The 17,083-nt window shown below is 51.0% G+C and overlaps 1 protein-coding gene across 2 annotated transcripts in view; it reads right to left on the bottom strand.

Annotated features, from left to right (window-relative positions):
* VEGFC (vascular endothelial growth factor C) overlaps positions 1-16,422 on the bottom strand; it is a 71,853-nt gene extending 55,431 nt beyond the window's left edge. The window contains exon 1 of one of the 2 annotated variants that reach the window (XM_036011788.1): positions 15,677-16,422. In XM_036011788.1, the coding sequence (XP_035867681.1) occupies positions 15,677-15,823 (147 nt within the window). In that variant the 5' untranslated portion in view covers positions 15,824-16,422. The remainder of the gene's footprint in view (positions 1-15,676) is intronic. The other variant, XM_028526723.2, reaches the window with a different exon arrangement.
* Positions 16,423-17,083: the final 661 nt, after the last annotated feature.

Genomic DNA, 17,083 nt, shown 5'->3' with positions numbered 1-17,083 from the left:
TCTGAGTTATAATACTTAAAATTGCTAATTCTCAGGTATCCAGATAATTCGCTTATGAAAACAACCTCATTTTTTAGAATACTGAATAAATGACAAGCACATATACTTATTAGAATTTACTTTTTCCCAGCACATGGTTAAGAAAAAGAAAAAAATATAGATAATCCATGATACATATTATCTGTTGATTTTACAACATGCCATTACTTATAATTCTTGGACAGTTTATGCCACAGGACTACTTAATGTATAATTTAGGATATGATTTCTAACAGACTGAAACTGTATGTTACATAAAAATTCTAGCTGATGCAACTGAGTTATTAAACTCAATAATAACTAGAAAAGGCAGCTTTACGGGTATTAGGTTTTAAATATGATTGAAAACAATCTGTAGTTAATAACTTCAGAAGCCAGAACCAAAGAATCCCTTCTGTTTAAAATTAAAGGGATCGAGGTAACACTGGCTAGCAACATCACATAAATGTCAGGTGGACCACTTTGTAAGATGCCACCTGTGCACCCTGTCCTGTGCTGGCCGCCCAGAGCCTCATCTCCTTCTGTCACCTGGGCTTCTGAGTGTGCCATGCTCGGTGACACCAAGCAGTCTGCATGTGCTCAGTTTGTCTGACATGTGTTTTTGTGCCCAAAAAAGGATCTTTGCATATGCAAAATGACTACAGCCTGTGAAGCAGAATATGAAACTGAAATTTTACATGTCAGAGAACCAAGAAATGGAAAAGACGCCCAATATTCGAAATGAAAATGATCTCCCTCCAGAAACTCAGGAAGTGAAAATAGACTCGGCCCAGAGGCTGTCTTGAAGGATTTAAAACACATGGTGTGTTTGACACCAGGCTCATGCCGGGTGCTGGCTTTTATGCCCTAGACCATCAGGGGAGGATATCCTGGGCATCAGTTGGTCCAGCCTCAGACCGGGACCAAGATCGACCAGACTGTAATAACGGATACAGTCCCAGCACCTTGAGGCAGGGGGACCTGGCCCAAACACTGCTCCTCCCAGACAGGCCGACAGCCCACGGGGCAGGGAATGGTGTGGCTGAGAGCATGAAGACCCCCGGCCCGGACAGGAGGGAGCACATCCACAGCTCTAAGACACAGAAAGTGACCTTCAGGGAGAAGGCTTGTCCGGGGGAAAATCTCTGCTCTCCCTGAGTTACTACCCCTTGGCCCGTGGGCTCCAGCTCCACATTTGACAGCGAAGAAAAAAACCTAACTAAAAGAGAAATGTGTTGTGTTTAAACATAAACTATTATTAGACACTAATACAAGTTTCACAGGGCACAGGTGTTGCTGGGCTTTTTGCTTCTCACAGACTTGGTCATGTGATCACGCCGTGGCTCTGTAAAAACGTTTAAGTAAACTATTCCTTAAACTAAGCTTCAGTATCGTGTATTTATTATTTGGTGGTGAATGTTCCCCCCTGAATGTTAGCCACCCGTATGGAGGAGGGATTATATGCCTTTACGTTCTGTGTTGGGTGAAGGGTTAGGAATGGCTACTCTGTGGGTTAGAAGACCCATTTTTGAAATCACCCCTAAACGTCCCCCTGGGGTATGTGCCGTGGGCTGCACACCCTGCTGTTGCAGGTTTAAACGAGCATCCTTTCCTAACTTCCCATCGTCATGGCAGGACAACAGACCCAGGCTCCAAAGCCCACACTCCAGCGCAAGTTTTGAATAGCCCAGGTGTTTAAGCATTCATTAACCTGGAGGAAGACATAAAAATATTTTCTTGTCTGCACATTTTTCCCCAGCCACTCTGAGACTTCTCATCTAACTTTCTCTCTGAGCCTGTGAGAATCCTCTTTCTCTTCTCTCTGGTTTCCATTTTCAAAACAATGAGAGTTGGTCAGGGTCACACCCAAGGGATTAACCCTTTTCACAGCAAAAAGGGCCAAAGGTATAGTTTTCCTAATACACAGAACTTTTATTTATTCAAAATGTGGCCACTTCTTAAAGTATTTACAAAATACAAACGTAGAATTTTAAAGGATTCCATCAGTCAGCAAAGAATGCTGGATATAAAGATTATATCCAACTTGCACATTAAATTATTTTAGCTCCAGAGGCAAGGGATTAAGTACAAATTTAGAAAGGCACTCCATACTCACTGACTGACATTAATAACCATAAAAATTTTAGTCTGCATAAGTCTAAAAGAGTTCTTTTGATAAGCATAAAGTAATTTTTTTAATTAGAAGGGATTTTCTGATTTCCAGGGCAGAAAATAGAAAGACAGGCAGACCCTTATCAGAAAAATAACACTTTTTCATAAATCCCTGGCTACATGTTGCCTTACATTTCATTGGCCAGAACGACCCTATGGCAGCACTAGCTGCAAGGAGAGCTGGGAAATAAGTTTTTCTTTAACTTGGCAACACAAGACGTCAGAGGTTGGTCTCAACTATGCTTAAGATTTCCATTGAACCCTTTGAATTACACTAAGAAGATGAACAGCAACCAGCCTAGCCAAGGTATGATCACATGACCAGGTCTGTGAGGAGCAAAAACCCCAACGCCTGTGCCTTGTGATCCTTCCCAGGTGCTGCCAAGGTCTCGGGCAGGCTGGCCGCCCAAGGGCTGCAGCACACGGGACAGGGGGCCACGGAGGGACAGAGAAGCATCTCTGATCTGACCCCATCGGACCACACCGGAGCTCCCGGGCTGTCGTTTCGAATAAAGTGGGACGCGATGACCCAGGGATAATGGCAAGACTGAAAATTGTTAGCATTCACCACGCTTGCATTTTGTTTCATTTTGTTTGCTTTTGTCTTTCTGGATGTATCGAATGAACAACCTGGATTTGTTGGTACAAACTTTCACACAGTATTCCTTTTTAGAGTTATGAGACTACTTATCTTGAATGAGTGTTTTCAACTACAGACGGCCCAGTTCGTGCTCTTCATCTCATTGAAGACACTTCATACTTCGATACTTGCTAACTGGCATTGCCAGTAATGGAGATGCTGTGAATTCATTGAATTCTGAAGCCACTGCCTGAGGTTTGTATAACCTTTTTCACTGGCCTAGATTACTAGTTATACTTTGCTTAAGTCTCAGTTCTTGTTTATATTTGCATCTCATAAAAATTAATCATGCCCTGGCTGGCGTAGCTCTGTGGATGGAGCATGGGCTGTGAACCAAAGTGTCGCAGGTTCGATTCCCAGTCAGGGTACATGCCTGGGTTGCAGGCCATGACCCCCAGCAACTGCACATTGAAGTTTCTCTCTCTCTATCTCCTTCCCTTCCCTCTCTAAATATAAATAAATAAATTATTTTTTAAAAAGCTAGTCCTTTAAAAAATTAATCACTATTATATATATAATATATATACTTCCATTGAACCATATATATATGGTTATATAGTTATATATAGTATATATATAACACACATAGTTATATATATATGTATATGTAAACTTTAAAATACATGAAACAGTACATCTTGGAATTTTATAGAATTTTTTTCCCTATTTTCCTTAATACCTTCAACCTGAACACGTGGAAGGCAACAGCTACTCAGTGAAATTAATAAATGTTATAAAGTGACAGACACCGGTATAAAAGTTACTCTTGCCACATGTAAGGCACCTATTTTACAGTCAGAATGTGCCTCAAAACCTAACTCTTTGGCTCCTTCTGCTTGGAGTTATAACCAAGTTGTAAATGATTCCCCCAACCTAAGAACTTGATGTGTCATCTGTTTATAGTTCAAAGTAAGACAGCTTTTTCTTGTGCCCGCCATTATAACCACCAGGGTCCTGAACTGCGATCGGAAGGATACACGGGCAGGGACACAGCCCCCGGGGGGCGCAGGACACGTGCCTCCCAGGCGCAGAAGCCTGGCGCGGCGCACTCGGTTCTCGCGGTCGGCGGGCAGAGCCCTGCGGGTGAGCTTCGACGAGCGAGCCCAGCCGCAAGTTACGAGGACTCGCTACTGACGTTCGCTCCCATTTATACCTGGAAGCAAGGCAGACAATGCCAAACGTAAAGAAAAGGCACAGCGAGAGAAAAGTGAACCGAGTAAGGAAACGACTCTCCCCTAGAAAAGCATGCTGTGGGAGGGCAGGGGCTGGAAACGCAAAGCATCCTTTCTCCAACTACTGAAGTCCACGATCCCCAGGCATCTATCAGGACGACATCTATTCTAGTCAAGTGGTGATTCGAGTAGGAATTACCCAGTGAAACAGTTTGGACTAAAACATCCGCTGTTTTGCTGAAATGCTAAAGCCTTCTAAGGGCTATCGTGAACGACACTGATCTCTTACTTACCCACCTCATTAGACAGAAGTTTTCACAACCAAACGTGACTCAGCTGTGTTTTAACCGCGCCTCGCCCCTGCTGCAGGACGTTTGGTCCGCCCCAGAACACCCTGCGGCCTGCAAGCCCAGGAACCCCCCTGCTCAGTTTCCCGTGTCACGTGCACAGGTTCTGTCTGTCCCCATCAGTCAGTCTAGCCATATCCCCTGAACTCTTCTGAACTCGAATGGCAGCAGTGAAGTAAATCCATTTGATAAAATCAGTATAAAAGTACACATGTTTCCAAAGAATGACTTCCGCACCACCACAATAAAAAGAAGAAGAAAAAAAAAGAGCTGATGAGAGTTTGGAAAAAATTCTGGTTGTTCGCATTAAATGCCCACTCCATATACAGATAGTGAGCACTCCTGGTTTTATGGACGCAGTATATATACTAAGTTTTTCAAGCTGCAAACCCAGGTCATATTAAACTAAAATCGAAGCCAGCATGATTTAAAGTATCATTTATGCACCAACATGGTGGGAAGATGTGTTGAGGTAAAGACTACAGAGTCTGCAGAACCCAATTTCCCAAATGAATTTAAGTTCAAATTTAAAGGCACCCTAAGAAAATCTAATTGCAGTCTGAAAGGTAACGTTCTCTGTAGGAGGACATTGATGTATCACAGTGCAGGGTGGTATAAACAAGAATTCCTGGCAGTGGTGAAAATGAGTATTTTATCATGAACAAAAGTTGCCTGGAGTGGATCTAAAATGTTTAATTTAACGGCACTGTATTATACTAGAGTCAAAAGATGGGATAAAGGGAAAGAAAGGCACGTGCAGTTTGTAAAGGAGAGTAGATAGTGCGATGTGTCCGAAATGCCGGCTTATGACACAGTGGTGTCAGGCCTCTCAGCACCTGGGGCACAGCCGCCCCGTGGGACACTTCGGAGAGAGGCATCGTCTCTAAGTCAGGGGTCGTTGCAACCTTCCAGGAGGGAGGCCAGGAGCCTGGGGTTCCCGCCCATTCGTCCGACTGCACAGAGGACGGGCGGCTCACGTGGCAGCGGGACAGCCAAGCACCGACGGAGAAGAGGAAACGGCCCCCTTTGCACTCACTTAACAGAAGCTCTAATGGTGCAGGCTCAGGAAACCAGGCACAGTCTGAATGTGGAAACGGATGGACAACGTAAGGGAAACCACGCGGCTTCAGACACCCGTGCACCGTTAGGTCTGAAGGAAACCCTCAGCGACATGTACCGAAATCACGTTTAGGACGTCTGGGTGACACTGTCTTCAAAATAGAAAAGTCTCACCCATATACGTTATGTAACTGGGGCTCCTTAAGGTTTGGACCAGTGGCAACGGGCTGCCTGGCATTTCACAGAGATGTCCAGTCAAACTCATTTATGACCCACTCACTGAGCAAGCACGGGATACCTCTGTGCAACACGCAGGGCACGTGGTGGTGCATGCCATTCATGTGCACAGTGCAGATCCAATGTGAGCTCACGAGTGTCTTGGTTCACGAGTCACCATGGCAACTTTTGACCAGAAAGTCAAATTCCCGTTAGCCTCGGTCAGCCCCAGGAGGACTGGACTGGACAAATGAGCTGTGTGTGCACCTCTTCCCCACCACAGCGCCGTGGGCCCTTCGCAGAGGCGGAACAAAGCTAGAATCAGGAGCAAGGGCAAGGCAACAGGTGACTCTCAGGTGTCTTCTGCGGGAGGGAGCTGGAGGGCCCCCGTGGGACTGGGGGCTGCCCCACTCCCACTGTCCCCCGTTTAGGATCACAGCAGAGCACGCACTGTCCGGTCGGCAGGACCCCCCGCCTGTGGTGCCGATTTTAACTATTTGCACCTCCACCCCCCTAACCGAGGTGCCAGGTGTGTGTCCCACAGGGACATCGCTGTGTTCACGGGGTCCAGACACAAAGGTGTGTCTCCTACGGGAGCGCAGCGCTGGTCTCCAGAGGTACAGGTCTCACTCTGCCTGCGTGTAGGAGGAAGGACAAATGTCATTCGCGTGAACATTTATTTACCCTGAAGCGGCTTCCAATTGCCCAACTTGAAGTGTGACGGTCATGACTCATGAGTAACTGGGCCTGGAACAACTTTCTACATTGGCCCGGAGGGACGCCGAGATTCAAAGAAAGGCCCAGGACTCAGAGAGAACAGGCAATGAATCACTCCCGTCCCCGAAACTCCAATCTGGCTCTGAGACAGGAGTCGTTTGTTTTTTTAGGGAAGCCATAAATAAAATTACCCATAAGCAAACATGAACCTAAATAAGTGTTCTGTTTTTCAAAACATAAACTTGGAAGAGGACTTTGAACGGATAAAGTAACTAAATACACACAACAGACACACACAGAAAGAATTAAAAATATTCCGCGCAGGCAACAGCGCTGTGGTCAAGTAAACTAGCGGTCGGAAACCACTGCACATCTGGCATGTGATCGCAATGGGCCACTTCTACTTCCAAGGAGCTCTGAGCAAGAGGACGCCGCAGTTCCTTTCACGACGGGTTCCGGGGCTCTGATCACACCCCCGATGTGAACCCCCACCCTATGGCCCTCACAGTACTGACACCTGTGCTCCCCCCTGGATAACAAAGCCCTTCGATTTGACAAAAATGCACGGGATGCTGTATGCACCAGCCACGGTGCTAGGAGATGGTTCTGTTCTGTTCTCCATTCCTCTGAATAACCTTATGATGTGGGCATTAGTCATTGACTTGCTTTTCGAGAAGAGGAAGCACAGAGAAGTTCAGCGACTTGCCCAAGGTCACGCAGCCCGTAAGTGGCAAAGGCGGGATGGGAAACCCCGTAGCCAGGGTTGGAGCACAGAGAGTCACGTGCCAGAGCCTGTGCCCTTCCCCACCGCACTCACTGCCTGTCCACCCAAGGCCTTGGGTCACCGGAGCAAGGGACGGTGCCGTGACTGAGACAAGCAGAGATACGGACAGCGCTGGGCGCCAGCAGAGGACATGTGAAGCAAGGTCTCCCCCTCCCTGCCCCCCCCCCCACACCATGTGGTCTGAGGTCAGAAGAAGAGCTAGCTTCGTGGGCAGCCCCGACCACTCCCAAGTGTGTGCATCGCTACCGCATAAAATGCACAGAAATGGCAGCCTGGGACAGTTCACGGTAAAGCACTTGATGATACAGAAACGGCAAGCCGCATCTCTTTGACTGACTCCGAGATGTGTTTCCTCCCCACCTGTCCAACGGAGGACAATACGGACGTCGAACTTGATGAGACGTCGGCCTCCTACCCTCTGAGGTGCCGTTGTTTACACCAAACCCCACGCCTGGGCATTCCTCTGTCAGCGTGTCCGTGTTCTGGTCAGGGCCCTCCCAGTGCGAGTGAATTTTTCTGGCACGTTAAGAAAACAGTGATAAGAGCAGCTACAAAGTAATCGGGCTGTTCCTCTGAGAGCTCCTCTCTGCCCCCTCTTTCCAGTCTTGCTGTGAGCAAGAATGCTCAGGAGTATCCTTTGAAAAGAAGAAATTGCTGGGACAACTTAGGGTTACTTCTCTTTTCTTCCTAACTGCCAGCTGGCCTGCAAATGAGCATAGAAATGACAGAGAACCTAATCTCATACGCTCTGATTTTTAAAAACACTGTCTTTTAATAGATTGTCTAAAAATAATATTTACTTAGGAAAATACACTCAGTCCAGGTGACGCTGTTTAAGAACAGCGTTACAAGGTGTATGGGGGGGGGGCTGTGGGGGTGTGAGAGTGTGTGTGTGAGTGTGTGAGTGTATGTGTGAGTGTTTCTAATCGTGACCACTATTTACACTGCTCTGCTTGGAATGCGAGCCACCATAGCAGAGATGCCTGTTATTAATAGACTTCGTAAGTGTTTCCAGATAGTCCGGTGATGGGTGTTTTCCAGGGTCAGAAGAGGCTGTCCCTGGTCCCATCAGGAGTCGGCAGCCTCCGGGGGACGCAGGCACCACACGGGGCACCACCTGAGCGGTGGGGTCACGCAGCCGATACCCAGGGAAGCCCGCAGCTCACTGGGCCTCGGGGACGCTGGTGACCAGCTTCTGATCCGGTTGTCCAGGCACATCTGCACCAGGAGTCCACACAAAGCCACATCCCACTCCACTCCAGAATCTCACTGCAGAGTTTCCGTGGCTCCCGGGGCTTTCCACCTAAGCTCAGCTCTCAGTCCTGCTCCGGGTCGGTCTTCCTAGGGTCCCCTCAGTTTCCCTGAAGCTCCATCCCCAGGTCCTCGGCACCCTGACCGCCCTGACGTCACTGCCTCTGGTCTCCACTCTCACTCAGTGGTGCCTTCTGAAAGGTCCTCCCTCCCTGGTGTGTGCCACCAGCAGCTTCTCTTCTCGGCTGTCCCAGCTCTGCCCCAGCTCTGCTGACACCAGCCCACCTGACCCCCACCCGCCACGCACTCCCCAGCAGCCGGGCCCACAACTTCTGCTAAATCAGCAGACTGGTACAAAGTCTCTGATGCCACAGGCATTTTATAGGCTGACTTCTTTCCGGTGTTTTACTGAGTTCCCGTCTTGTTTCTCAGAAAGGAGGGCAGGCTTGTGACCGAGAGGAGTCACCCACTCCGCATTTTCTCAGTCCCTGGCTGTGCTGTAATTTCCTGCCCCGCCCTGCAGCTCCCGCTGGCGAGAACGAATTAAAACGCCCCTGCAAGCAAGCGCACTGAACCGGGAGAATTCCGATGGGTGGAAACAGGCATCACCCAGGTCCTCGTGGGGAAGGGGAGTCAGCCGTGTGCACGCGGCCTCCGTGTAGAGTTCCAGGTTCCCTGCCAGGGGGTCCCTGGGACAATCGGGTGACTGAGGCCTGAGGCTGCCCTTTGCGAAAGAGGCCGCAGACCTTGGGACAGCAAGAACCCCAAGTTCCAAAAGTCTCCAGGAAACCCACGGGGCAAGCTGAGAGCGCTCTCCGCCACCCTCCCCCAGGGCCTGTGGCAGCATCTCAGACTTACTACCATGCTAGTTCTTGCATGAAGTTTAGAAGTATTCAAACACAGAGCATATGTAAAGACCACAAATACCTTTACATCAGATCCTGCCAGGGTTACAGCACCAAATAATCTGGGGAAATGAGCTCTTGGACTTCAGGACTGCAGCAAGGGGTTCATGAAGCCCTGCTAACATGAAAAACCCCAAGCCACAGTCCGCACAATGGAATGGTACGAATCCACCCATGTTTTGAGGCAGGTTTAAGGCACTTATTTGATGGATTTTGGGGTGGGCACTCCAAAAAGCAAACTGAGTAACAGTCTCTTTGCTCTCTAATCATCAAACTACAAACCCCGAAAAAAATCGACCCACTGAAGATAGAAACTACCCAGATAATTTCTGCGAGTCGGTTTTAGGAGACACCATTACGCAAATGTAAAGTATTTATGGTAATTTGGAATTACGTTGTAAATCAAAAGAACTGTCACCTCTTGTTGTATGAAGCTCTCTGCTACATGATTTTCAATGTGTCGATGATCCCCTGATTAGCGATTTACACAAACCCAAAGTTACAAGTCTGTGTTATGCACCAGAGTGTAGGCGTGTTTGTGGTATTTGCAGAGCGTGCGTGTACGGCGGGTCCTGTGACCAGTGAGAGGTGAGACCACAGCCTCGGAACGCGCAGGAGGTGCGGCACCTCCGCCAGCTAACACCTGTCCTTCCCAAGTCCAACTGTCTGTGACAGGTCCCTGGGCGTAGGTGCGATCCCAGCCTTTCACTGCAATTAGACCCCAGTTAGGCGCCACCCTTGCACCCTTACGACACTGCTGCGGAGTGGGCCATGTGTGTGCTTTCGTTAGTCAGGGCGGCACGTCCCGGAAGGAAGCCCAGGTTTATTTCCGAGCGGCCTGCGGGGCATGATGGGGGCACGCATACATGCACAAGGGAACCCTCACCCACAGTCACACTTCTCTCTGCCTTCACGTGGCTACGCAACTCGCAGGAGGAAGGGAGGGTGGACGGCGGGTCTCCCAAATCCTGGAAGGCCCAAACCCATGTGTTTCTAAAATAGATGCTGCTAACGTTTTTTTCAAAAGAAACGAAAAGCTGTATTCTTGTTCCGGGTTAAGTCCGTGGTCATTGTCTTTCATGAGACGGAACAGCATCCATCCGGGGGAGGTGCAGCGGCAAAGGGAAAGCCAACTCATGATTAGCACGGAGCTGGGCACCCGCAGTGCTGGGGTGGGGCAGATCTCACCTCACTGTTATGGAAACGCCTTCTCCACACATCCAAAGGCATCTAGAGGGTCATCGGAGCCTGTGACGTCCCCTACAGTGGCTGGAGATGATGACAGCTGGGGCCACAGGAAACATTCCTCCCTCTGACACCCGCTCCTGGGTCCCCAGGCGTCCAGGTAAGAAGGGGGAGGATCCCAGTCCAGGTGGGACCCACGCTGACAACTCCAGAGAGAGCTCCCCCACTCCATCACCTGCTCGGGTCACCCAAGGAGGGCAAGGAAGGGACACCCACAGAGAGGCTGCCGAGACCGGCCACGAGCTGGGCCCTCCACAGCAATGTCGAGGTTACCCATCTCGTGAACCAATGGCTGCCTGGCAGATGTTTGGAGTTCAGAAGAAAGGCTACAAAGAAGCAAAACAAGAGAACTGAATTCTCTACGCCCAAAGACATCAGTCCCTCGCATCACTCAGAGTTGGGCCCTGCAACCCTTTAGGAGACTGGAGGTTGACCAGCACCCGTTCCTGTCCTCTAAGGGAAACACCAAATGCAACAGCTATAGACTCAGGGCGAATGCATCAGACACCCAGGGATAAAGGGGCAAGAACCCGACTCTTCCGTGGCAGTCTTTGCCCTCCTCAGCAAGGGCCGGCAGGGGTCAGACTCCGAGCCCCTCACGTGGACGGACTGGTGCAGCGCGAGGAAGGGAGGAGGAGCATCCAAAGGTGTCCGCGCGCACCAACACCGCGCATTTCCCTGAGAGCGAGCCTCCTCCTCTCCGAAGACTGATGGTTGGTGGCTGCCGAAAAGGACGGGATCTGAAGTCCCCCAGGGAAATGTGCTGGGCCCTGAACACCAAGCTCAGAGGAGACGCAAGGAAAGGGCCAACCATCACCGCCACATTCATGGCCTATTGTACTTGAATGACATTTACCTTCTCATTTCTAACGCCGGGCAACGGGGGACGTATTCTGTTCAATTTCCTTTAGGGACTGTAATAATACTTGTCAAACACTTAAATATGTTTGGTATATTATGCGGCGTAAGTCCAGTTGATCCTAGACAATTATTTTCCTTTAATGAGATGGAAATTTGTAGAGCTTAAGTCGCTTTTCCAAAGACTCCTTAGTTTAGTCAAATTTATAGTGAGTTCTGAACTAATGCCTTCACCTGTCCATGAAAACCAGCCTCTCCTCTGAAAGGCTGCGACCCCACCACAGGCCCCACCCTGTCCTATGATCCTAACACTGATGACAACACCAGTGTCTTCCTCTCCCTCATCTTTCCCATCACCGCTCACCAGCTCTATGGGTTCTTCCGCTAACAGATTCTTCCTCTGTTCTCACGGCCCCCGCTGCACTGTATTCATCTTGTCTCTTCTAGAATGTTCTTGTCGCTCCTTAACTAGACCATGCCCCACCCCAGCAAGAGTCCTGACCACCGATCAGCCCCACACTTGACTTCAACAGCCTTCTGACTAGCCATGTCTCTCAGGTGCCCAGGTCATGGATAACCAACCCTCCATGACCCATAGCACGACGGCCAGATCCCTGCAACTGGCCGTACGCATTGCGACCCCATCCGCCTCTACAAACTCAGGGCTACTGAAGAGCCTTCACTCCTACCCTGTAGAACCAACCCCTCAGTCCTACTTGCCTTCTCGCCTCTGCCCCACTCACGGCCTGAAGGGGGCGCCTGTGGTCGATAGAAATTCTCGTCCAAGTTACAACTCAAGTTCTGCCTTCTGCCCGGGCACCCAGACCCCCTGGGCCTCATGGACGACTCCCTCCCACAAACTTCAGGACACGGACGATGCTTTGGTCCCGTTCTCCTGATGTCCCCCACAGGCTTTGTGCTACAGCCTTTCTCTTTTCTACCTGAGTTGTGAGCTTCTGGAAGAGAGGAAAAAAATGGCTTATGTGTCTTAAGATGCCCATGACTTATAGCTTCTCTTGCAAACCCGACAATTATATAATGAAGATGATGAAGCCCATGAAATGAATCATTGCTCCATACCCCAGACTGGTGAGTCTGGAGCTGTCCTTGTGCAAGAGAATGACTTAGGAGGGTGGGTAAAACGGTATATGCCTCGACCCAAGCCCGGGGATTTGATGGATGTCAGAGTAAAAAAAAAAACACAACAAAAAATTCAAGACCTCTAAGGAATTCTGCTGCCGTCAGCACACAGATGGTATTTTGAAAAACATCCCCACTGATGAATGTAAAACAGTAAATAAAAAACAATCAAGAACAAAAGTATGCAGATTTATAAACAGCGGAGGAGAAACGCTGGCATGTAGCAAGCTCACTGTCATTATTATGAAGTTTCCTTGTGACAGACCCCATAAACTGTATGTGCTTTTATTACAGCAACTAAAAATAGCTATTAATGTTATCAACATTAAGCTAATCTACTTCCTTGCCATGTAAACTGTCAAGGTAGGGATGTTTGAAGTCCTTTGTGTAAAACAGAAAATAAGATGTTCCATTTATTTATTCAATCATATTTCATTGTTAAGATTATTCATTCAGTTAGTGAACACAGACCGTAAATCTTGTGTTGAACTTGGTCTTTCACATAGGCCCCTGGGATATAAAATGTGCTCTCCCTGCATTTACTGCTCTGAAAACACAGGAGGATCTCGGGGTCTACGCTCCTAGTTCAACCCACTTTCTAGTGGAAAAGTTCTGCAGGCACATTTCATGGGATGTAATTCTTCCTTCTGTTGTCCTTACAAACCAGCCCTGCCTCATCCCCTGTTTGCCAATGACTGTAGGCTGCAAGCTCGTGCTTCTTCTAGGTTTTGCAGTTTTGTTTAGTGTGATGATGATTTTCAATATTTTCTCTTTTTTCCCATCACGTACAGTTAATTTTAATTATACAATAGGAAACACCGTGCTCATCTTACTGTTCTGATGCTGACACCCTTCAGAGAGACACTTGAGAATTCTTGAGGAAGTCGTACAAACACAGATAACTGGAAAGAGGAACCTAATAAATTCAGATGTAAGCGGAGGACCAAGGATATCTTGTTTCCATCTGTGGTTTTACCTCCAATTTTCTGAACAGCTTTGGGGGTGTGGTGAGGGACTGGATGGCTAATCTTGGTTCATAGCTAGTAAGTTGTTTTGTAATTTTTAAATATTTTTTAAAAAAAGCTTTCCGAGTGTAAATTACCAAAAGTTGCCTTTATTGCAGGTCATGTGTATCTAGGGTCTTCTATTTACCTTCTGAAATCTCTTCTTGGGGCTTACATAGTTCACAGAAAAGGAACCATCAGCTCCTGGCTAGGGCTTAACACGAAAGGAGGCGATTGTTTAGGCCACTAGGGGCACGCCTCCTGCAGGTGCACTGAGGGCATGCGTGACACATGCCCGTCACCCTCTACTCAAACACTGGGGACGCTGCAGTGCAGGGCAGGGCACACCGCCCTGCCGTCCGCGGAACTCAGGGACTTCAAGTGATGTGTCACCACGTGCGCAAGAGTCCGCCCTGCCCGCAGAGTGCCCACCCACCCCCACCATACAGGACATAAAAGGGTGATGACACGAGAAAAGGGAACAAAAATGCATCGAGATTTTCCTGACAAAGGGAACACTTGATTACATCACTGAGGAAGACGACTCGGACAATTACAAATAAGTGAACTCTTACCATCCAACCATGCACCTACACCTCTCTCTTTCTCTCTCTCTCTCTCTCTCTCTGTCTCACACACACACACACGTGCATGCACTTCCTCCAGGCTTGTCCCAGCACTGAGCGACTCTCATTAGGGCTCTTAGCTTATCAGGAAAGACTTCTCATTTTACCTCCTGCTTCACGCTTTCCTCCTGCAAACCGAAGCGAGCTACCACGGGCATTGCTTTTAACAGTTCCACTTGGCAGAAACAGAAAGTGAAACTACAGAAAGTGTCCGTGGGTCCGATGCTACCTTTTGGTGACATTTAATAAGGACGAGGAAGACATCCCCATGACACTAGTTACAGATACCTGTGTAAACACGTGCGTTAAAAATTAGTTTACAATTCACCCGATGCATTCTGTTCTGCAGTTAACGCACACTTTGTTTTGGACTCAACAGGTTTTTCCTTGACCCCTATGGTCCGATATTTGAAAACTTTCCCTGAAAATTTAAAGGCAAAAGTAGTCTGGGTTTTTGTTTTTTTAAATAAGCCTTTTCAGCCTTAAAACGTCTCTCAAAATAAAGCTGTAACGGTGATTTAATTTCTATATATTTAGCTCATGTCAATCAATGAAGTCACCTCCGGGTTGACAGCTTCTCCTCTTCCCACCAGTTGAAGTCCAGCAAAGCAGTCCCCCCCCCGCCCCCACCCCCCGGCAGGGGACCACGAGCTTTGGAAGGGAAGCTTCCCAGAATGTGTCCAATAGGGAACCTGAGGAGTTCAAGAACTCGAGTCCGCAAGCGTCTGTTCCACCCCTACGTCAGATCTGGACTTCTTAGGTAAATAGACAGCCTTTCACGGGAGCGAGTGAGAAGCAAAAATACACAGAATCCTCTTTGCAAATCACAATGTCTCCAAAGTCTCTTGGAAACATTTTTTTAGGCAAAGAGTGAAAACGTCACATATTTAAAACGAAACAAAACCCACCTTACTTTTCAGAACTTTACGACCCCATTTCAGAAACGCAGAGCTTATTAAGTTGGAAAGGCGTGACCGATTGTGACCTGTGGGCTTAAGGTCGACCAGTCTTCTGCAAGGAACTCGGAGGTCCCAGGCGCTCCAGCCCGGTCCCTGGGTTCCTCGTTTCCCCCCCTCTCTGGAGCCGCGCACCGCGCCGAGACCACCCGGGGCTGTGCGGCTACACGCCTCCCGGGCTGCGTCCCGGCCCCAGCCCCGGAGCTGCGCGATTCCCACTACTCTGTCGGGGGCAAAAGAGCCACGGGACCCCTGTGGACCCGGTTCTCCGGGTCCGCGCCGATTCAAGACCCACTGGGCGCAGCCCGGGCACGGCTCTCCCAGCGGTCCCGCGATCTCTGTCCCCAGCCAGCTCTCTGGGCCCTTCCCTCCCGTAACTCGCTTTTCTGCTTGGTAACAACTTTGTCTGAAACCAGGAGAAAACTCTGCTCCCAGGAAGCATTAAGTCCGCTTGGAAACTTGGGATCCAGCGGACACCAGGTGACACCGAACGCACACACGTCGCTCAGCCCGGGGTCCTCACCCCCCACCCCCTCCCGCAGCCCGACCCGAGCGTCCGCACCCACCTGGGTCTCGCCCTCCTCCGGCTCCGCGTCCGAGAAGCCGGGTCCCGTCTCCAGGGCTGCGGCGGCGGCGGGCGTGCGGCGCGGACCCGGCAGCAGCGCGGCGGCGAGCAGGGAACACGCCAGGGACAAGGCGCGCAGCTGGCGCATGGTGGACCGGCCAGGGCGCAGCGACGCGCTGCTCGCCCTCCGCCCGCCCGAGAGCCCAGCGCTGACCCCCGAGGGCGAGCCGCAGGCGGCCTTCGCGACGTCGCACGTCGCCGTCCCAGCCAGTGCGGGCGAGAGGCGACGGGGTCAGGTACAGCCTCACAGGAAACCGGACATCCGAGCTCCCCGCGCGCGCTCGGGGCCGGCGAGGTGAGGCCGGGGCGAGGGCGGACGGCTCCTCGGCCCGCGTGGCTGCTGGTGCTTTTGGGAAGGAGGGGGGCCAGGCCGAAACCCCCACCCCCGCGATGTTCGGCCCCTCCAACCTCCCGGGGCACGCGTCCCCTCCTCCCCGCCCTTCCCAGGAGTGGAACGCGCCGGGCGGCCGCAGCGGGCGGCGGGGCGCGGGGCTGCGAGGCCGAGAGCGGGGAGGCGCGGAGGGCGCAGGGCTGGGCATGGCTGATGCGCCCTCTGCCTGTGCTTATGTGAGAGAAAGGCCGAGGGAGGGAGCGTGTCGGGCCCGCCGCCCTCCCCTCCGCGCTTCCTCGGAGCGCGCGCCCTCCAGCTCCCGATGCCCTCTCCTCCTCCCGGGCGCCCCACCTCCCACCCCTCCTCAGCCTCTGGGTCCCTCCCTCCGGCCCGGGGCCGCGGCCGGAGGAGCCAGTTCAGTCCCGGGGTTGGCGGACCGCGGGCCCATCATTGAGGCGACACGTCCACGCTGGGCAGAGTGGCAGCGGGAGAAAGGAGCTCACGGGGAGGAGGGAGCCCCTTTGTCCGGGGCAGCCCGGGCGCCTGTCCGACTCCCGCACGCCCGGCCCGCCGCTCCCAGCTCCAGGTTTGCACATGGACCCGGAGCGCTGGGGCCCCAGACAGAGTCAGCGCAATGGCGCGGACCGCGCCGGGACTTTGGGACCGGGCCCGGCCCCTCTGTCCCTCGGTCCCTCGGTCTGGGAACTTGGTGCAGCCGGTGAGGCGAGAACTGCCGAGTCCTCTGAGCGCAGTGAGGGCCGCGGAGATACCAACCTCGGGCCCAGATGGTCAGGAACAGCGAAGAGACACAGGGTCACTTTCTGCAAGAAGTTGAGTTTACACGAGCAAGGGGCTGATAAAGAGAGACATGTGGTCAGCATATTGTAAGAAGTGACATCTGCAAACAAGTGACTGCATGGGCCCCTGGGAGCACCACGGGGCGGGGGGGGGGGGCGGCGGGGGGCACGTGGCGCTGACTGTGCTGGTGGTCTCCGGGGCCTGGCCAAGGGTGCAGGT

The sequence above is a fragment of the Phyllostomus discolor genome, chromosome 11 (assembly GCF_004126475.2).
Source record: "Phyllostomus discolor isolate MPI-MPIP mPhyDis1 chromosome 11, mPhyDis1.pri.v3, whole genome shotgun sequence".
Lineage (NCBI taxonomy): Eukaryota > Metazoa > Chordata > Mammalia > Chiroptera > Phyllostomidae > Phyllostomus > Phyllostomus discolor.
The sequence above is the reverse complement of the archived record's forward strand: the minus strand, read 5'-3'. Positions and strand labels throughout refer to the sequence as shown.